This window comes from Anopheles marshallii, chromosome 2, assembly GCF_943734725.1.
Source record: "Anopheles marshallii chromosome 2, idAnoMarsDA_429_01, whole genome shotgun sequence".
NCBI lineage: Eukaryota > Metazoa > Arthropoda > Insecta > Diptera > Culicidae > Anopheles > Anopheles marshallii.
Window position 1 is genome coordinate 5845300 of NC_071326.1, and position 22725 is coordinate 5868024.

At 45.0% G+C, this 22725-nt stretch overlaps 1 protein-coding gene across 1 annotated transcript in view; it reads right to left on the reverse strand.

Moving 5' to 3' along the window:
• Nucleotides 1–22200, reverse strand: part of LOC128709669 (homeobox protein Hmx) — a 49151-nt gene extending 26951 nt beyond the window's left edge. The window contains exons 1-4 of the mRNA XM_053804675.1: nucleotides 22188–22200; nucleotides 9882–11201; nucleotides 9561–9749; nucleotides 5629–5631 (exon numbers count right to left, since the gene is read on the reverse strand). Of these exons, the coding sequence (XP_053660650.1) occupies nucleotides 5629–5631; nucleotides 9561–9749; nucleotides 9882–11201; nucleotides 22188–22200 (1525 nt within the window). The remainder of the gene's footprint in view (nucleotides 1–5628; nucleotides 5632–9560; nucleotides 9750–9881; nucleotides 11202–22187) is intronic.
• Nucleotides 22201–22725: the final 525 nt, after the last annotated feature.

Here is a 22725-nt window from a genome sequence, read left to right on the forward strand (position 1 = left end):
AGGATGAGTGCTATCGGTACGGAATCCCATGTCCAAACGGGTATTGGTGATCGTGAGTAGAAGTAACAGCAACATGACGTTTGCGATAACGGAATATGGAGGATCTAGATGCGCTACGAAGATTTATCATACGACAGATGCATGATTGTAAGGCTAATCTTCATGAATAGAATAGGGTTGAAGTAATTTATTGTATTTCTGACATCAAAGTAACCGTTAAATAGAACATTTTCAATATGCAATATGTGTTATTAATACCCATACATTCATTTAAAAGGTTTGTTTCTCCAATCAAACCCATAAAACCAAAGCATATTTAAGGCAATGAAAGAGTTCACTGCATTTCATTATTTTCTGCTAGTACTTTAAAGCTAAACTAACAGCGAAATCACGCCTTGCTCATAGCAGATAAGTGTTCCGAACGTTATTTCAATCCCCGAAATCCCATCCCAACCGTACAATTCAAACCCTTGTTGGTGTTCGCCCAATCGGAGACCGCGCCAGGGACTGGATTAATTATTCATATTTCCACCATTTTAACCAACCATTTGTATGTAAATTTTTACTCCTTCTTTTAAACCCGTTTTCCCAAAAATTCCAGCACCATAGCATGACGTTGGAAAGAATGTGAACCCCTTTTCGCAATCCAGGACCGAAATTGATCTGGACCCTTGGACCTACGGTACCGAACACGGAACACGTTCCGAAAGGACTAATAGTTCCACCAATAAAAGGCACCATTTCCCAGCGGAAGGGAGCGGTGGTAACGCTAAAGGATGCGTTTCGTGCGGGGCAATTAAAACGGCAATCATAATTAAAGTAATGAATGCGATAAATATTTTACCCCATAGCGCATCACTCCTCAGCAGCAGTAGCGTGCTGCCTTTGTCTTTGCGCATGTAGCGTGTGTAGAAAGTTATAACCTGCAAACGTGGAGATTGGCAAGCGAAAGGCATGTAAATGGTTCTTGGAGGGCGCATCGCTATGGTCGTAAAATTCATTCCCGGCCACTGTCACTGTTCACCGTCCCGGGAGCGCGTAACCGAGCCACGGTTTTGGATCGTTTTTGGGTAGCACAGTCGGATTTATCGATTTATGATCTGCTGCAACCACCTAATCACGTATATAAAGGCCAAATGTGCCGTCTTCCGAGTGATGCAGTCAACCTCGAGGCGGAGATATCGAAAGGCTAAATAACCAACCAACTCCATCAATCCTGCCTACGGTCAAGCCAATCAAAATGTTTCGCTATTCGCCGGGGTCTTGCCATACAGCGACCAGTGTCTTAGATACGCAGCACCACGACACGCAAAGAACGTTTGACCAAAACATTCGTACAAACCATTACAAATGGGCGATAATTCTTTTACGACCATTACCGGCCCCATTCTTAATAGAGCAATTTTATGGGCTTTTGAACGGGGTTGAAGCGATATAATTAGCGCAGCAAGCGGAACGTCCAATGACCATTCCCAAGGACCGCACCATATCGAGACATTATCGATGAATAGTTCGCTTTGGTTTCTTAGGTTATGATGATGATGATGATGATGTTGCCGTTCTTGGCCCATAGTTTCACCAGCTACCACCATCTCGTTGGTCAAGCGGAAGAAGGACGAAAAAAAAACAAATCAATTTTATGACCCGCCCTGTGAGCTGCCGGACGTAGGACGGGGAGCAATTTACTGAGGCCACAAAACAGGACACTAAAGAGCAAATATTTGACCAAAAGCCAAAAAGGACATCAATTAAAGGCTATTTTATTTCAAGTAGAACGGTTATTATGTTGCCATAACTTATTGTTGTTAGGTTGAGTGGAGTGCTGAGCTCAGCTAGTTGTTTAGCTTAGACACTATTTGAGGAAGTGCATTAAAACTACAGCGAACAAAGCTAATTTTTTTCTACCTTTTATACTCTTCATTAAAAACGAATGGAAGCAGCGAACATCTTTGGCAACAATTTCAACTATACACCCACTTCCACGTAACCACAAACATTAGACGAGGCCACATCGCAAACCTCAACACACCGTGGTGACCGCGTAAAGAAGCTGTTACACCAAAGCATCCCCCCTGTCCAAACATCATTAAACAGTGTAAAGTAACTAGAACGATAATGATAACGATAATCACCGGGAGCCGTTCGCTCTGGCAGCACTTCCAGCACCCGATAGCAAACAGTGTCCAACTCGTCGGAGGTTTCGCATGCGTCGCCGAACGAGAAAACACCCATTAAAGTTAGCGGAAGCTGCGTCACCGTTCGAGTGAGCCATAAACATAAAAATGCTATATTAAATCCAAGCCCAACACCAACACCTTGGCTTGGGTCTAAGACGATGGCGATGGAGTATCTGATACCGTGACATGACAGAGGGGAATAAGGGTATCAGCTGTGGAACAATGTCGTCTTTTTTCCACCAAGAAAGACAACACAATATGTTAAGCATACCGACGGCCAAACTCAAGCGTTCTTTCACTCGAATCTTGGCGAATGGTGGAAAAAGTCCTCACCGTGTCTTCCAGCGGGAGAAAGAATTTGTCGGTAGCATCAGTCAAGCGGCAGCATTCTGCTGCATAATGGCCAGCAAATGACGCGAAATACTGCGGAATTATAACATTTAATGATCATTAGTCTGGAAGAGCTGTGGCGGGAACCGCCCACACGCACCCACAGGAGTGATTGTGGGGAAGAACAGCAAGTGACAACCGACAGGATTCATCCACGTTCAGGCCTAATGCAGGCCTCACAACTAGAAAAACAATCACTCGCCTATCTCTTTCTTTGCACGGTAGCTGTCAACGGGCTGGAAGCTGTGGCACGTCAACTTCATCATAGCGTAGGACGATCGGCACAGAATGGCACAGCGCACTTTTTTGTTTCCGTATAGCTCCAGTCGCTCCGAACCTCGGAAGGCATGCCGGTTCGATGCTGGCCACGTCATTATCGGCAGATGGTGCTTATTATATTAACGACACATCACGTGATGTACCCCCGACATTACATCCCCCCGTGCCCGGACGTCCATGTTGTTAGGTAGACACATTTGCCTGTCTTCATCTTCGCTGTGCCCGAAAAACAGTTAAAGTTTAACACTCGTTTTTTGGTTGTTTGATCAGTGCACTAACACTTCTTGGAACCAGTAACAACGTGATCTATTAGACGATGGTTTAGTTGACAGGTTAGCAACAATTTAAAAGTAATATTATTTATAAATTATCTTCTCTGTCCAAAGTAAATAAAAAAGTTGGTTAATTAATTTTTTTGTATTTAAGTAAATTGTACAACTTGTATGAAAACAGATCTTCAACGTCTGCCCATTTCCCAACGGGAACTTGGATCAAAATAAAAAAAAATCCTTCCAAGAGCATTCTTCCACATACATTCTTGCACATCGAAATAAAGGGGAAAAACCCTGCACACATGCATACTCACCCACACACACACACACAACCAAGCTGGGAAAATCTATTTTCCAATACGAACACAAGCGCACGGAACTGCAGTTATCTCGCTTGCACAAGAAAACGCTCCACGCAGCATCATAATCATCAACCCCCGAACACAGTTCTTACACAGCTTCAAACCCCCTCCGGTTCGGGACATAATATAGTAAGGGCACACATACAACGGTACCATACCAATATCTATGTGTGGGTGATGTTTAAAACATTCGCCCCCTCCTCCTGTCACGAATCTCAGTCCGTCACATCCCCCGCAGTACGGATATGGCGTCCCGGGGTTTTGCGCTCGAAGCGTACAAACTTTTCCGTTTTCCCCGTCGGGTGGTGCCGACGTTTGGGGATGGTTTTTTGAAGACTCTGTGATTGGATGATTATGGAGCAACATCATTATGGCTACGGGACGCCACGTCAGAAGTGCACGCTGGAGCCGATGGGTGAAAATTCGTCTCACACAGCTGTGTGGAAGTGTGTCAGCATCGATCTCAAGATGCGAGCAGTAGCTCGCAGGGAGCGAATGGGCTCCAACGGTGTATCCAGCGAGAGATACTGAATCTTCACCACTATTCACCGCCGTTTTATGTATATTTATGAGGGCAGCTCGTCGGAAAATGAGATTTCTTTCTCTTCGCTATCAGCTGAATTGTGCTGCACTGTGTGTCTGTGTATGTCCTTCTGAAGGAGCAGAATCTGTAGAACGAACGAGATCCTTGCCGAAGGTTTCTCCACGTTCCTGTCTGCCGATACAGTGAGCGTAAGCTGTGCCGTTTTTTGTTTCATGCTTCAGCGAATGGTGCAAATGTTTCATTTATTTATGAATGTATTCCATTTTGCTTCAGCAGCCCCTCGCGTTCGTGTTGTTTTCCGCACAATCTATTTTCTAACACGTGTCTCGTTTCCGTTTTCATCGCTTTATTGCAGCGAGCCCCAAACAGGCTCGCCAACCGCTGGCAAACGCCCGGAACATACATATTTTTCGGGCCTTCATTTTCACCCATAGAACACCCATTTCGGGGCGTACTGAACGGCGCCATATAATATGCGTTTATGGTCATCAAATTTAAATCGAATCTCATCAACAAGATCCTGGGCGGTTGGGAGGATTTTTTCGCTTTGCCTCTTTACGTCGAGCGCAAAAACGACCATCGACCACGAAGAACAAATGATTTGATGGTGTTTGAAACACTAGACATAGTTGGACGCATGTGGCCGCCCGGAAACTCGGCCCCAAAACCCCACCCTCCCGGGTGGGTGCTAGGGTCCGCGCATAAATAAGGAAGAGACACTTTGTTTCCAAAAATAATCAACAAGGTATTTATGAACAAGTCGGGTCCGAGAGGATACTGCTGATTCAGGGAAAATAATGATGCCATCGGCATTAATGTTCCACTAGGTCAGGGATTGGGAGTGTTTAAATGGAAAACATTCATGGATGACATTACAAGAAAATTGTTTAACTTAAGATTATAAATTTTATTGCGTACATATCATACAATTTTTATTGAAATAAAAGAGCCGAATTGCAAACTCCTTTAACTTCGGAAATGTTAAAGTCTCGGTCTTATAGGAATACGTGAAAAGCATTTATTAAATGATTTTACAATGAACAATTTCATTCATGGTCCTTTAATGCTTTTTGTGATTTTTCATCTCCTTTCAAAAAGGATCTTCTCACATACAGCTCTCAAACGAACGATTGCAATGTACGACTGCAGCTTTTTTGGTGTGCATTTTCCATTCTTTTCGAAACTAAAACACACCAACCAAACGGACAGAAGCACCGCTGAACGTTCGTGTGCGGAGTTGCATAAAAACATCGCCATTCTCCACCAAAGCGCATCACCACCATCGCTTATGCATGTGTGTGTGTGTGATGGTTGACTGTATAAACGGAAAATTCAAACCCCACCATGTGAAACCATGACCATTTCCCTTTATACCCAACCCAGCACAGACGCTGCGGTCGGTTGTGGTCGTGCAGGTTGTGCAGCCATTTTTATTTAAATCCACCCCGTAGTACGAAGTGCATCGATTTTTCTCGCACCCTGTGAAAGCTCAGCCAATGCTGGGATGTATCTGTTTGGTTTGAGCTTAACCGATGAAATTAACTTAAGTTAGAAGTAGTGGTTGTAAAGAAAGGGGGGGGGGGGGGGGGGAAACACAATAGAACTGGCTGTAATTGCACAAATGCAATTAAGTTCGATGAACTTCGCAACACTCAAAGCGTTTCCATCGTAAGCACAGATGGACAAAAGCGAAATGGAATAAACAAACCATTTCCATTATCAACACCGCATTACATATGCACTTGTCGTTGGGTCGTTTGGGTTCCATATGTGTTTTTTTTTTGTATCGTAAAGGTAATTGGACGTCGTTGGAATTATAATCTCCTTTTTTGTCTTGGGTGGGAAAATGAAACGATTTTCAGCGATTAAGAACATTATAATTGCCCCGGTGGTGTTTTATCGGCCCCAGAAAAGAATATGCTCACGTGAAAAATCTCGAAACGTCTCGAGCGCCACTCACCTTCTGCCGTCGACAACCACTACCATGCGCAACGTAAACACTCCGTGTGTCAGAAACCATGGCACGTTCGGCTGTTAATTGCATGTAATAGAAATGTTTGCTCGAGAAATGTCGACCGTACGGATCCGGGGACGGAAAAGCTTTGCGAAGGAATGTGGCGTTGGGGACGGGCAGAGTCACCACAAGCGATACAGAAATTACCGTATGCTGATCATATGCCGTGTGCAAGAATATGACGGTACAACACATGCCGTTTATCGGGTCCATGATTACTTCCTCCGGGGGAGGGGGGAGGCGTACCGGAAATATGGCCACCCAACGGGCACCGGGTACGGTTTAATTAAATGCAATAAAATTCCAACCATCGTGAAATCGTGAACGCACGCTGCATATCTAAACAAACTGCGATGGGTCACGTGCCGTGTGTGCTCGGGGTTAGGTGTTCCGTTTGTCCTTCGATTAGCTCTGAGTGATGGTGACGATTGCTAATGTCTGATAAGAAAATCGAACAGGTCGATAGCCTGTTGTGTCTGTTGTGGAAATGAATCGTCCAGGAATTTAAGTGTTTTAGGAATTACTTAGAACGTCTTTATTATACTTCTAAAAAATCCTTTAAAACACTTCCCAAATCAGCCAAAATTGCACACATGTTACACACTCCACCATCAAGGAAATTATTCCATTCGTCATACCCCTAAACAAATGCTGTCTGATTTGATCGATTGGAACAATATTTATTTTTATGACCTATCGATACAATTGACGTGATAATGGGCGCGTATCGTACGCTGATAATGCTATTTATTTACCTTCCCATCGGGTTAGCCGTGGAAATTCCCTACTCCCATCTGCCAGCGTGTGTGCATTGCGCATCGATTAGTTAACCCCATAAGGTAACAATTGTTGCTTTACGACTTTTTTACGTACCTCAAATCGTGATTTTACACCACTTCACTTGTAATCAGATAATCAGGATGCTTTCAACACCGTTGACAACATATTTCACCTGATGAAATTCTCCGTGGTGGAGCTATCACAAGAACATTGTATTTACATGAAGCTGATTGAATCTAATCCTTTCCACTGCCAATATCTTCCGGAGTACGTTACGATACAAAACACATCCCTCGGTTGGGTCTCATGGAGATTGCCTTCTTGTTCGTGCACTTTGAACAACTCCCAAGCTACATTCCGACCGTCCAATCCGTAGAAAATCAATAAAGAAACAATTTAACAGCTGTCTATCGGTCAATTATCTCTGTCAAAGCATCATCACCGGACATGCTGGTCCTTATTTCTGCACCAGGAACAAGAACGATTCGCGACGATTAAAATCACTCTTCAGTATAGAAGGGAGATGAGGAGTGGCCAGCCGAACTGTGCTCCAACATGTTTCGAATAATTGATGATACTTTCCCAATGGGGTTGGAAAAACTGCCCGGACACTGGCCGAGCTTCCAGGCCAGGCCGCCCGATGTCACCTTCCGTGTTCGTTTGGCCACCGGGTTTGCAATTTGCAGCAACTTCATCAGCAAAACACCGGACATCGACAAGCACCCGATGGGAAGTGCCTCGTAATTTCCACATCATTTCAAGAAGCACGTTCACCGGCACCGGACCATAATACTGACCGCCTGCCGTTGAGTGCAATAAACGAGCGCGTACCGTGCCTTCCCGGGTAGGCTCCTTCTGTGGTGCTGTTTAGACACAGGTCCGTTCCAATTTTCAAACCAATTCTGCTCGGCCCATCATCATCATCAGCAGCAGCAGGAGCGCAAGCCCCGGGATCATCATTATCCGGCTATTGACATGCAATGGACGACTTATAATAGAGAGTCAAAAGTCTGTTAACGTGTGCCGGTGACTTCAGAAGTTCGTCCAGTCCCGGCTTCCCAAACGGATTCTTCCGGCGGGCTGCACCGGACACAAACGTTAGTGCACAGCAGCCACTGACCGATGCAACGGACCGATGGCCCACAGCCTGCTGCATTGCATTGGGCAACCTCTTAGTCATGTCGTTCATCCGGTTCGGAATCCTGGGAACTGGGTTGAACAATGTGCACTTGGTACAGGTTTGCCACCGGGTGTGTCACGCATCGCGTAGCTTCTAAATCGTGACCCTGTCTGTGGAAAATCTAGCTGCAAGCTACCCGTGGCGATAGGTCTGCAACTAATACGCTACCCGATACTGGATGACTTCAGATGCTAATGTCCCAGATATCGACCACTCAAGGGACGCATCAGGATGTAGCCCGATCGGGATTTAAACACCGATACAAAGGTACGAAACCACTGCTCCACACCAACTCCCGCTCAATAACGCACGCTGATGTGATGGTTTCCGAAAAGGCTCTCGTGTGTACAGGCCGAACATGCACAGTGTGCGTACAATGTTTCCGGCGATTCTTCGCAACACCAGTCCAGACCACAGTGAACGGAACTCGTGCTAATAAGTCGATACATCGGTTGTTTGGAGACAGTGTGGCAAGTGTTGGCAGTTGCATGCGTAGCGTGAACTAAGTGACAAAGAACCATGGGACAGTTATCTGTCTGTCCAATATCTAATGGATCGTTGGAATAGTGCCCAAAACGAAAAGGGAGGCTATCGAAACGAACTGAGATGAGCAAAATTCATTTCTGATATCTATATATCAATAAACTTACAGGCCTACAGTGAATACGTTCATAATACATCAAAAAGAAGGAAATTACAAGTGGATTTCGAACTTTCCTGGAAGTTCTCATTTCAGTTAGTAAATATATTTATTTAAATTGAAATTTACTGATATTGTTTCTTCCTATTTCTACGTTGCTTCATCAATTACTCAAGCAGAACCTCAAACATTCAAACAGGTATTGGTATATCTCGCTGTGAATATTTATTTCCATCAAATTTATACATCAACAATAGAGTCATTCACTTTTGATGTCCTTAAATCGCTTAAAATCAGCAAAGCCCTTTTGCATCATAAGTGATATCACCGACAAAACTATTCGCCCAAAATTCATCAGCAAAGATAACACACCAATATATCCCGATAGCAAGTACCCATCATCCCGTAGCACTACAGCTAATTGCGACCGAAGCTTACAAAAACAGCGAACTTAAACATAGCATCAATTGCCCTCACTTTCTCCCCAAAAAACACGCATCTTCCCCAACGGACCCAAATGTACGTTCGCCCTGCATAAGTGTTATTGAAATTAATGCGACGATATTAGAGCCCAATTACACGCGCTGCACATGTCTGCGCACAACACCCGCCACCGTAGTGAGGGGTAGTGACGGACAGCTTGTAATCGACACCGTATGGTAACCCCTGGGACACAGGCACACTATGGCCTACTGTCTGCATCGACAGTTTTTGGACCGTCGGCTTTTACGACATTCAATCATCGTTTTTACGGCGATCCATCAAATTTTCGATGATTAATTGGACGCACGGGCGGATGGTGTTTTATGGTACCGGCCAGGAATGGGGCACGATCTGCGTGTCACTTGCGGGGTAAAGGGTTTTCCGTGCCCCTTGGGCGACACTGCAATCAACGAACGTGTGCAGAGCGAAGGATACTTACTGGAACCGAGCCGATCTCGCCATGCCATCGGGTTGGCCACCAACCCCTGCAGTCCGGGCCAGTACAGATGCGTTCGGTCGACGAGCGGGCCGGCGTGTGCCTTCATCGGACCGTTGGCGTGGTTCTGTGACAGATACTGCGCCATGTTGGCTGCCGCAGCGACGGCCGCCGTGAAGCGGGGCATTCCGCCTGCAACGAAAAGTTCAGCACGTGCGAATGGAGATTATTTTCGAGTCCATCGGCTAGCAAGCTTGTACCGAGTATTTTGTTTCAAACATCTCTGGCACAGCAAAAAACCCTCCCAAAACCCATCAAACTCACCTCCTAAGGCATTCAGTTGGGCGGTGGTGACGGGTGGTGGCCGCGACAATATCGTATCGATACCGTGCGGATTGCTGGCCGCGCTGGAGTGTGTTTGCGTCTGTGACACGGCCGTCTGATGACCACCGGGACTCCCCGGACCGGAATGGGGCCCTTGGGCGGGGTGTTGCTGTGGGTGCGAGTGTTGCTGATGCTGGGCCGCCTTCATCTCCGTCATCGAGTGAAGAGCCGCTAGCGGTGGCCCGAGAAAGCTCAGCTGCAACTTGTGATCCAGCATGTCCGAGATCGTGTGGGGAGTTTTACCTTTCGAGCCTGCCCCCAGATGGTTGTGGTTTACCGCTCCGGTACTGTTGTTATTGTTGCTGTGCAAGTGATGCGGGTGATGATGGTGATTTAGGTGCGGGTGTTGCTGGTGTGCCAGCTGATGTCCAACCGCGGAGAGAGCGAAGGAAGCAACCGACGACCCCGAAGCGTTTGATGGCTGATGACACTGGAGCGATCCCGGTTGTGGGCCGCAGGTTCCACCGCCGTGAGAGAGATTTTCAGGACTTCGGGACGATCCGACACTATCTTCACCGCCGTGCGGACTGCCCGACAGGGGATAGCTCCCGAGTCCCACCAGTTCACCGTCCTTCGTTTGACTAGAGTACGAACGGGCACTTCCCAGCGGACTTCCGCACGATTCGTCGGGCCGATGTTTGGAGCCGGACTCCCGACCTTCCGGTTCCGGACTACCTTCCGAACCGTAGTTACTACTATTGAGCCGCCCGTTTACCGGACTGTTGCCGCGAGATCCGTCCGGCAGGATGTTGATTTCGTCGTCCTGGTCCGGTTTCTCCTGCTCTATTCCGTAGGACCCACCGAGACCCGCCCCGGTAAGATGCTCCGAAATGGCCGAAAGTCCCGTGCCGTCCACGGAGCCGTGATACGATCGTCCGTACGGACTGTCCGCACCGTGATGCTGATCGTGTGCACTGTCGCGCGCTATCGCCCCAGTGCTGCCGAGGTACAAGTTGACCGGACTGCCGGTATCGCCGTGATGTGCCGGAACGCCGGACCGAAAGTGGGTGCTGGTGGCGTGCTGCGAAAGGTTCAGCAGTGAACCGGCGGCACCGGGCGGTAGGGCAGGATGGCCGGATGTGTCGTACGTGGAGGACGGCGACGTCGTCGATGGATCACGGAAGCCGAAATTGCTGCCGAAGCTAAATCCATGCGTTCCGAGCAGTCCAGGTGATCTGAAGGCCGCCAGCGTCAACGCTTGGTACCCGGTGCGTACCGGGTCGTCAGGACCGTACGACTCCGTCCCCGCGAATGCAGGCGCTGCCAATATTCAGCGCCTCCAACGGATATCTGCACTCCCGACGCAATAACGCCTGTGCCACGCGGACACCTTCAAAAATCTATTATTCTTTAAATGTTGTTGATCCTTCTCTCAAAATAGCATATTTATCTGAGCCTTATCATCAATAACCTGAATTCAAATTGTAACACAAGCTATACGTATCACTTTCCTACTAAATGGACACCGTTTTTTAAATCACTTTTTGTATTAAAATTTTCTTTACTCGTGCAACATAGGTCAATTGATACACTTTCACTTATTTCCATTCACTCTTTCCAACTAAACAAATTATTTGTATTGCCATAAACACTTCGTGCCTGAAACTTTCTTCAAACGCTTCTGTCTAAGTTTTTCCACAACACTATTTTTCCACACACTGGTAGGTTAAATATGTCTTCACTGGTCCAGTGGTACTCAACTCCTCCAATATTTGTTTATAATTTTACCACTTTATATAGAATTTATTTCCAATAGCTTTGGAAATTAAAATCTTTTACGCATCTTTTTGAACAACTCATTAAAAATGATCATAATCACGACACAATTCCATCACAACATGACACTTCACGCACACGCTCGGTTAGTGTAAACCCCGCACGCACACAAAACACATCCGGATGTTGCGAGGCAACGTGCTAGAATGATGTCGACCGCCGCAATTCGAACCGGATCAGGTAGGCCTCGATATGCTGTTTATCAACTCGCCAAACGAATCACTATCAACGCCACACACACACACACGGACACGATTACGCAGGAAAACAATGGTGTGTAAAAGCGATCATCAAAATAGACTTCCCGTTTGCAGTGTCGTCGGTTTTCTCGGACAGAAGTTTGCTCCGTTTCCGGCGAACCCCGTACAGCAGCAACAGCGAACACGTCCCGTTCTGGTCAGTTGTTCAACATCTTCTCAGCACAGCATCCCAAACGTCTACCAACGACCCCGGCAGCGGGAGAGATCCGTTCGCTCCGCCCATCGATTAAAAAGGGATAAAAAGGTGGAGCACCGAAGTATGCGCTGGCTCTCGGTATACGCACTTACTGCTGAAGTGAGAGCGAGCATGTACGAGATGACTCGAAAAAGAACAGGACATGTGTGCAAAGAAGCGTTAGGAAGCGAGAGACAAAACATAATCCATCCAATGTCTACGTTTGCGCACTAACAAGCTGCACAACCACATGCACAGAATGACAAGCGGGGCAACATTAAAGCAGCATAAACGATGCAACCTATCCCGCTTATGCTCGTACAAAATGCCCGGCCATGATGTGATGGCGCTTGGTGTCTTTTTTCATGGAATGGAAAGTCCGGAAAAAGGGGCAACGTAGAGCAAACAGGGTGAGTTTCCATCGCAGTCAATGCACCAGTTCATTAATTCTTCGCTCGCTCTCGCTCCGTCTCTCATCATCTCTCACTCTCTCTCTCTCGATCGTGTGCTCCATCTTACATCTGCTCCTCATCTTAAACTTGTTTCCCCCCCAACCGGGCGAAAAGGCTTCTATTTCACATTAGTACCAACCTTTCCGGTGAATATCCCTTCACACAGCCGAGTTTCAGGGGAGGGTACACACTTACACACGTGGCCCGTTTGGCGCGGCAACATAAACAACCACAAGTGCCTTCCTGTGCGCGAAGTTCATATATGTGAAGCTAATCCTTTTTTTGCCTTTCTTTTTCTTCTGTTTTGTTTCATCCGCCCGTTTTTGTCTTGCATTTTCGGGTGGCACCATACAAGCCACCCACATTGCAGCACGGGCTGGAGGAGAGTTAATGGGCCCACCCGCTAGCCCGCAAGTTCCGTATCTTCGATTCGGTTTTTACTCATTTTCTATACAACACAATAATGATGTTCAGCTTACAGCGATGCCTTGGCGTTTGGTTATCCGGCCGACCCTTCGGTGGGTTGTTGCAGGCTGGCGCGGGACGCGGGGTTGTTATAATTTCGTAATTTTTAGCGTGCACTTTGTCTTTGTGAGGGTGAAAGTGACTGTGGCATGGCTTCCATGGGCGGGCTGTCACCGGGGTTCACCGGGCGGGGTGTGGAGAAGAGGACACTCGTCGGAAAAGAAGAAAGATTATCGTCAAAGGTGACATCCGGCGCTGGCGATTGCGCATAGGGTGCAGCAGATCAACGACATGGGGTCGTGTACGGCTGTTGTAATCCTTTTCTCGCACCATTTGCATAGCTCACACACACACGCAAACGTACTGGTTCTGCAATTTTTTGCGTGTTTTTGCGAAGTGCATTCAATTCTTTCTTGGTTTTCTTGTTTCTAAACTGTTTTACTGCTGGGATGTTAAGTAAAAATTAAAAATTAAGAATGTTTTTTAATGCTAAAATATGAATGCGAAGAGTTCTAGACAACCAATGGCCACTCGATAAAATGTTTAGCAATTTTCCTTCAATTAGCACCGCAAAAACAAATAAATACAAAGCTAACGACAGTTAATATTACACTGCCTAACGATGTCGTAGAGTTCCGGCCAAAACCAAACCCCAACCTCCCAAAAACCAAAACACCGTCCACCTTCCCTACACACCTTGGCATAAGTGCAACATGCTGCACATACGGCGTGCATGCACACGGAAAACGAAACCCACAAACACACAACGAAAAATAAACTTCAGCCACCTTCACCCATCCATTCACAGCTCCCCGTTTTTGCGTCCACCAGGAAAAAATGGAAAATTTGGAAAATTGTGCAAAAATGTTGTTTGCACCCTGAGAAAGCTTGAAAGTTTTTTTTTTGCTGACGGGCAGTTTGCAGCTGCCGGTTTGTGCAATCGGAATTATTATGGGAGTTTGTACGTATTCCGTGTGCCGAAACTTGCATTATTACCAAATGTTTCACCTGGTAATGTTTGGTGCCGTTTGTTTTGCTTCTGTGTTGGCTCGAAGTTGGTTCTTGCGAGTGTTTTGAGTTTAGTTTTACAGAAATGGTTAAAAACATAGTGATATATACTAAGGATAACAACTTATTATGCATTAATTGTCTTGCCATCATTAGCAACAAGTAAGTCGATTAGCTTCAACTCGTTACAAAGCTAATCACTTTGAACTGGTTACGGTTGTTATGAAGCGCAAGAAACCCCAACGACTCTACCACTTTTAAACACGTCCATGCCGGCTTCTCCTCAGCACCTTTTCTATCTAAACCACATCACAAATTAAACTGCCGTAAAATTATCACACCTTACCGAATGCATCCGGGACCCATCGGTTTTGGGAAGTTGTGCCTCACACTCCCGATCCCGATGGGATGGCCGCTGCAATGGCGAAGGTAAAACGGAATGAAAAAAGGGAATAGGAAATTGAACGGATCCCTCTTTAACAATGGCTAATGGATGGGTGACAGTCGGTCGCATTGAGCGCATTGTCTGTTGATCGTTTGACTTTTTTGCTTTGTAACTTTCCAACCCCTAAATAGGTTGCTTTCGGAGCAGCGAACGGATATCCGGTATTTGCTCCGGTGTTTGCTGCTGTCTGTGCTGAGATTCAAGCTAGTTGACTTGAAGCTATTTGACCATGGATTAATTTATAGATATTTATCTATAACTACGCAATGAGCCTCAAATAGTCTAATATGTTTCATAAAACCTTGTTTAAGATATGTCCTCAAATATAATTAACAATTTATTCAATCAATCGCTCAGACATCAGGCATCCTCAAACCAGCTCCCTTTTCACAAATATGTCTGTTCTGTACGTTCGCATAAGCTATTGTTTGCTTTATGTGGGATCGTTCATTTCATTAGGCACCCCAAAATGATGTTGACTTTTACGGGCAATTCGTCCTAAGCCGTGCCATTGTATCCAACCATCCCGTACCTGATTTTGGATGAATTTTTCAGCTTTTCAAACTACACAAACCCATGCCGATGTACGTGTGTGTGTGTGCAAGAATGTTTCATTTCCGTTCCCATTTCCCACACAAGGGACCCTTTTCGACGACTGCAGGGAGTCTATAATATTCAGCTAAAATTTTCTACGCCTCATCGTACAATCCCTGTCGGCATTCCGTCGCCGCATTGCTGCAGTTTTCCATTGACCAGGCACGTTATTGGTGACGTGTCTGCACAACAGACAAATGGGCGAGCAAAAGAGGTGCCAGAAAAGGTACATTAGCGTTTATTATCGTTTTGGGGCAATGGAAAATAAGATGTGATTATAAATTTATGATAAAATCAATGCAGTAAAATTGTTGGAAAGAATCATCATCATCAGCAATGAAAGTAATTTTTCCCCATGGAATTCATGTTAATGTTTGTAGGAGGAAATATAATTGTTCGTATCAAGTACATCACAAAAGCTTATTAAGAATTAAAACAGTCTTAAACACGACTAAGTCAAACTCCAAGTTAATGATCATCCAGCTTCTACCCTTTGCAGCTAAACGACGCTCGCACTCACAGCATTTAACGAGTTAAGCAAAAAACCATCATCAACAATTAAAATGAACTCGCTGAAAACGATTCGTGGCATAATTTATGAGCTTCCAACTAACGCGTCCTCCTAATTTGACTCCAGTTCCCCTTGCCTCCATGTCTTCCAATGCGTTGCAAACCAAAATACAAAAAAAAACCAGATAGTTTTCCATGGTTGACGAGGTTGCAGTGTATGCAACCGTCTGTTGTGATCACTTTTAATGATTCACAATTCTCCCGGCACAAAGACAGAGCTATTTTTTATGGGCTAAAGGGAGTCCTGTGCCGTTTCTGTGTTGTCTCGATGCCATCCCGATGGTACTTTGTTTTGTATTTATGAGCGCACAATTTTCCAACACGCAACTGTAACTCACGGAGCCATAGGACAACTTCGCAGGTCCAAATTCCCTCGGGAGCAATCTTCCACCGTTCGGTGTGCGAATGGAAGCCAATGGTGTTCAGTTTCCGGTTTGAATCTTCCGTCGTTTACCTTTCCATTTCATCGACTCATTCAAACCAAACATTCTTTTACCGCCGCCATCGGTACCCCCCGGTAAGCGGTTCCGGATTCAGCTCGGTGCGACCCTTCCCAAACCCAGATGAGGTCTTTTCAATTCTCAGGGCGCAATGACAAACATTCGCACAAACACACGCAGCCAAGCCTGGTCAAATGCCTGTAGTTCTCATGCATATGGGCATTGGTTGGGTATAATAGATTAATTGACGTTATTTATGGACATTTAATTGCTACAAATAAGTGACACTAGAGTGAAAAATTATTATTGCTCCCATTTCGAGCGAAGTGCGCACCGTTTAGAGAACCCCTCCTCTCGGGTACCCCTGGACAATAATGCCTCGAATCGGTTGCTCAATTGACAGAGATGAAAAGCTCAAGCATCAACGAAACACCCCGGGATGTGCGCTTTAGATGTGATCTTTACCTGACAGAAAAGGTGTACGATGCAGAGTGCACATTTGCTACCGATGTGATGCGGATCCCGTACGGGAAGATGCCGATTGCTCCGGTCTGGTTATTCCGCTTTACATCCGTAGTGATACACTGTTAACCTATCCGTTGTCGGATGATGCCTTGCAGCCTTTGTGTTCGGTATGGTTTTTGGGGAAACGCTTCTCAATGGTCAATTATGTTGTCTCCGGTTAAGCGATACCGGTCAGCCTTACCAGTTGGAACTGGATCTCCTTTTTTAAGTGCGTCCATAAATCACACTCGCTGAGTGGTGTCGACCGGATGGACTTCCCATTCTAGCGCCATCACTGCGTGTAACTAAAGGGTCGTTATTGTCAACTGGTGATATAGTTATTATCGTAGTATAGAACAGTTACAACGAGCACACAAGCGTTGCAAAGCATGAGATGATCGATAACAATCGTAGATTATTAATAACAACTTAACCGAATTTAAATTTTAATTTTGTAGATATTCTTTTAGGTACCTTAGGTACCTAATACACTGAAGGTCTAGAATCGAGGCTAAACTGATACACCGAATGCATCGGAAGGAGGGAGGCGAATCACTATCGTAAGGAACCTGGAGGATGTTAATTTGGTTGCCCCTGGACCAAAAGATTATAACCTAGTTGCTGTCAGATTTTTAATATCTAAAACCAACACACCTACCATATCCGAGGCATTATCGAGTCTGTGACTCTCTCACAAGAAAAGGTTAGTATCATAGCATTAAGATCACTATTTGCTTACACGAGGCGTCGAGGCGTTGAGTTCCTGATATGAATGGCTAATGGTGTAAAATCTAGGGCTTTAAAACATTAATCCTTCAGAGACAATTTACTCCTCAAAGACTATCTGTCCTGTCCTGGAGAGATATTTCTGGAAAATTCCACATTCCTTCTGCAGCTCCAGATAGCCAATATGTCGTGGTGTTTGGTATATTTGTATATTTAAACCGTACTGAATGACCAACAAACGGCCTTGTCACTTATAGAACTAACTTAAGAGGCTAGGAAAAACAGAACAGAGACAAGTATAACGCAACACCAATTACCTAATTTAACACTAGTCCCAGTCGAAACAGTCAAATTTTTTATTAAACCTAGAAGCCATAGCCGCCTTAGGATTATTGTCCCTCGCAAGTCTGTTTTGGTCAGTTTTCAAAGGCCTAAAGCATCTTAGAGTACGATCAGGTACATTGAAATTGACTCTACTCAGTGTTCATTTAGATTATGAAGAATCCACTACAGAAGCGGCCACTACACTTTGTAATGCGAACCCGACCTATCCAGTTGCTCTTCTCCGCGAATATGTTCATAGTGTTTACTGTTTGTTCAGACATAATCTGTACTATCCGAGAGAACGTATCCTCAAAAGACACTCCGATATACGTTAATGTCTTCAGCTTATTCATGGCCTCCCATCATGGGCATTGCTGATCTCTTTAAACCGCATATTGCTTTTCAATATTAAGAAATCATTTATTCGAACTGCTTGTTTTCTCAATTTTTCATCTTCTGTCCATTTGTAAAACATTTTTATTTACCAACCAATAGCATGAAGCATTCTTATCTGTCAAAACATAAAAATTCAATGATTACAAATACCAAGGTCCACAGCATTGAGAATAGGATGATATTATGGAAATTTCTCCGCAAGCGACTCAGAACTCGCCAATACGCGTCTGTATTCATTCGCCTTATCAAACCGAACCACTTACAATGTACGTTATTGCACACATGAACTACGTCTTTCATTCGATCAATGGACGGTTGTTTTGTGCAATCATACATTTGATCACCGATCCAGAAGCGGGTCTGTTGCTTCCTTACCCTTTGCACCTAAATGGCGCACTGTGATTTGGGTGCGGGCTCTGCAGGGTTCGATTAAACGCTGCCAGCGCCCTCCTGCCGGTTGTCGGTTTTCTTTATTTTCCGATCGAACGGACACCGAGCGCACCAATAATTGAATCTGGAAAATATGGTAATAAAGGTGTATCCTCTTTTTACTGTCCCAGCACGTGTGCATCGCCGGACTGTGTGCTGGCGATGCCATAAACCGCAAACCCCGTACGCTGTTCGGTATCAATTTGCCACGACTTTTAGATTTCCTTCCGATCGTTGGCGGGCGGTGGAGTATGTTTTTCCGACTCATGCTATTGCCTTTTTTGCCCACTGTGTGTGTGTGTGTCAGCTACCGTTTTCCTCTCGCAGTGTCAACCTTTCACTGGGCGGCGTTGTTATTTTACTTCACAAATGTACATAGTTCGATTGTTTTTCGGTGCTACAGCGCGCCACATCGTTATGCTTATTGTGCATGCTACGGAGCAGTTAAAGCATTCGTTGTCTATTCGGTGCACGAACTTCGGTAAAGCAATCAAAAGCTATACAAAATCAAAGCTTTGGAAACTATGCCAAATGTAACCACATTCGTTCTTTAGCATTAATAGTGATAACGCATGAGTAGATCACTGTCGCTCTTTTGCTTAAATAAATGAAGCTGAATTGTTTGTCAGTTCTTAACCGATGGCCTGTATGCTGATTATACTTTAACCAACCTTTCGCCACCGATTTGTTGCACATGATGGCTACGAGCAATGAGGAAAATGGGAAAATTATTGAAAACCAACACTTCCTTTTATATCTTCATCACAAACACCGTTCAATCCGTTACATTCTTGTCTAATCGCTTCTTCTATTTCCCTTGTTCCAGCACAAAAAGAAAAGCGTTTTATGGCAATAAAACTATTCCCATATCGATGGCGGGCTACCGTTCACAACAATCGGAAAATCGGGCGCGGTTTGCAAGCGTCGTAAAAAAAAATCGCATCCAAAACATCAAAAAACCGCATCCACTTTTATGTGAATGTTGAATGAAACCCAGGAAGGGGGAAAAAACATGCTGGCTGGTGCTGTTGCCGAGAGCATGGCCAAGGAAGCAATAAAAAATGGTATTTGAAACCCGTTTTTTTGTGTCCGAGTCACAAAATGACAACAAAGCCAACCATGGCACCAACCCTGCCCATCCGTTGCATTGCCGCACGGATATCTATTTTAAGGATCTTCATCTTCGATCGTTTCGCACCGATCCCGATGCTACTTTCTGCGAAACGCACACAATTTTGTCCTGGGCCGCACTGTGTTTTACGCGATTCCGTTTTTTTTGTTTGTTTTAGCGTTGCCTACAACCATTCCCCGAAACAATCGACCGGGAAGAAGCATAAAACGGGGAAGGAAACCATTCGGACCGCTGCGGTTTCCACCGCTGCAACCGAAAGCAATCAAGGGAACGTGGAACGTGTTATTGTTATTATGATTGCTTCACATCGCAATATTAAGGCATCGAAGCGACGGGAGGCCGTATGATTCGCGGCCACACCTGACCCGGGAGGCTGCCGAAAACAATCCTCCCAAAATGAATGCTCAACCGTACGGAGATGGCAAAAACCGCCAAACGGTGGGCTCTGTTATTTTGGAACAAAAATACGCATGTGAACCTATCTCAATATGTGAGGCCCTCGGTTTCTCGACGGCAGGCAGCACTGTGCCCAGCATCAAAAAGAATACACCTTTATATGAACACCCTTCGGTGGCGGGGCGTAGGCGCATCGAAATTGCCTTATTGCTAGCGGTTAAAGGTGATTGTATACGGCGATTTTATGACCGATGAAGCTGTTGTCATGATTGTGTCGCGTTCGATTGCAAACTCTTGCCATGCTGGGGAAGGGGTTTAAATGGATTCGCGATTTTTGAACAGTGCCATCAAACGTTTTTTTTATCCTTCTTGAGGGTGGCATGGTGCAAGAAGACATTCAAAATAGCCCCTTTTTTTCTCTACCCAACCGCTCGTTTTTTGATTGCCTTTTTACTAATATCTTAAGCAATTCGATAGTGGCCGAAATTTATCTCTATTAAATATTCTAAAAGACAATAAAAGCATGTGAATTTGTTACAATATGGTCAATTACAATATAGAAGCCGAAAGTTCTTGACATTATTAATTTCAGATTTTGTTTCTTTACTCTCTTCGAATAGATGGGTTTTTAGGACGATTAAGTGAACCTTTGCTGATCCCAATCTAATGTTCTTTCGAAGGAGAAGATCATCGAGAGCAAATAAATTTAGAATATTCGACCATTTAATACTCGTCAATATCTGTCACAGGCTTTATGGTCCCGTTTTAAGGACAATCCTCCACTGTTCGCTACAATGAGGAACTCTATAAGCCGTACGATGAACAACAGAAAATTCCACTCGCCAGATTCCGGTGAGTCACGTCATTAGAATGATACCAGACGGCCCAGTCCGTCAATTCCTTTTAGGTTGTCCACATGGACAGAGGAGTTGTGGTAGGCACAAATTGAGTCCACCATAAAGGCTAGGATTATGGATTGGCAGATGACGGTTTAGTCGGTGATGATGATCACATTGTCAAGCTTTTCAAGGTGAAGGCAGTCGAACCCAAGAACTCTAGATCCCCTCGTTGATGTTAAAAGCTAGGATTAATTAGACGTAAGTCCTGGACTGTAATCATTCCCAATATTTCTCCATTTCTAAGCCTTGGTAGTTCCTCTCAGCGTATCCTCAATAATGCGTAGACCCTGTTGTGCGGCGTGGCTTCATGTACTATCCTTGTTCATTTTATTCGAATGATTCTGTGCACAATCCGGACCGATCAAATCACTTCACCTGATCTCTATCTTTTTGCACCCGTAACGAATAGACTAAACTACCCTTAAAATCGTTCCCCAGCAAACAACAACAACCACATCGAAATGCCCTCGCTGCATGCATATTCGGCACCTTCGAGAAAGATAATCTAGTGAATTATTATAAATTTGCAACATCTGCATGGAATAGGTTCCGCTAGTCGTGTGCACGGTACCCCCGACACCGTACCAAGCAATCGTCGATGATCTGATTTATTTATCACCAACATACAACATTTGCTTCCCGCCTTCCCGATGAATGGGACTTGGGAAGTGCAGTTTTTGCTTTTTGAGACAAATTTATTGATTTCCCTATTTCCCCGAAATGGTTCGATCGTTGCGCCCTACGCGAAAGTGCGCGCTAGTGTGCGCTATAAATTCCTAATGCGCGTGACCTTGCTCAATCAATTTTTACCGCCCATTCGATTAACTTGCCCGGAACGATGCACCGTACGGTACTGTTGGTCGTAAAATTTATTTAAATTTTGCACAAACTTACACTTTGGCAGCGGATTGGATGATGCCAAATAGTGAGCAGAATCGTGGCCCTGTAGTGCAAAAACCGTCCCCGGCGAGCGGACTTGCAGTTCAACCGGTAGCGCTCAATTTTTCATGCAACACATGCCAAACCTATAACAAATTATTATTCACATCCACTTCCGATCCGATCGAAGTATTTACGGCACAGAATTGTGAGGGAATTGAATTATTTAAAAAAATAAACCCTCACTCTTTTCAGTTACGACTGCGTGCGTGTTGGTGTTGTATATTTGGCCACGCAGTAAGTAAGTTATAGTTTAGACCTCCAGGAAATAGAAGAAAAAAACATCTTCATGATCTTACGCGAGCACTTGCCTTACCTCGGGTAGCCATTTGGCGTTAACATACGGATTAGCATATTTTTTTAATTAATCAAGTACAATCGTTAATTAAAATGTCCATTCCGGTTTTGCAGGGTGGAATGCTTCCCGGCAGTGATTGTTCGCCAAAAAAAAAAAACAAACGGAAACAAATAATCCTCATTACACCGTCCACCGTCACCGGCTGACCGATGTTGAGATGAAGACGATGGAAAGAAGCAAAAAAAAAAGTTCCCTCCTTGCGTGAAGCAGTCTATGGGTGAAACTTTTCTCGTCCACCCAACCAAGGGGTAAGAAAATGTCATCCAGCGACTGAGGAGGAAAAACCTGTCACCAGCCAATGGCGAGATTGGACACGAAGTGAGAGGGAGTCGGTGCGCGAAAATTAAAAGCACAGTGCCGGCAGAGAAGAAAAAAACGTTATTAAAAAAGAAATCACATCCTTACGGCTTCGGTGCTTCCCAGTGTGACGAAGAACATGGCCCCGAAACAGAGAAAGAAGTCAAAAAAAAACAAATCTCAGAACCTGCCAACGCCA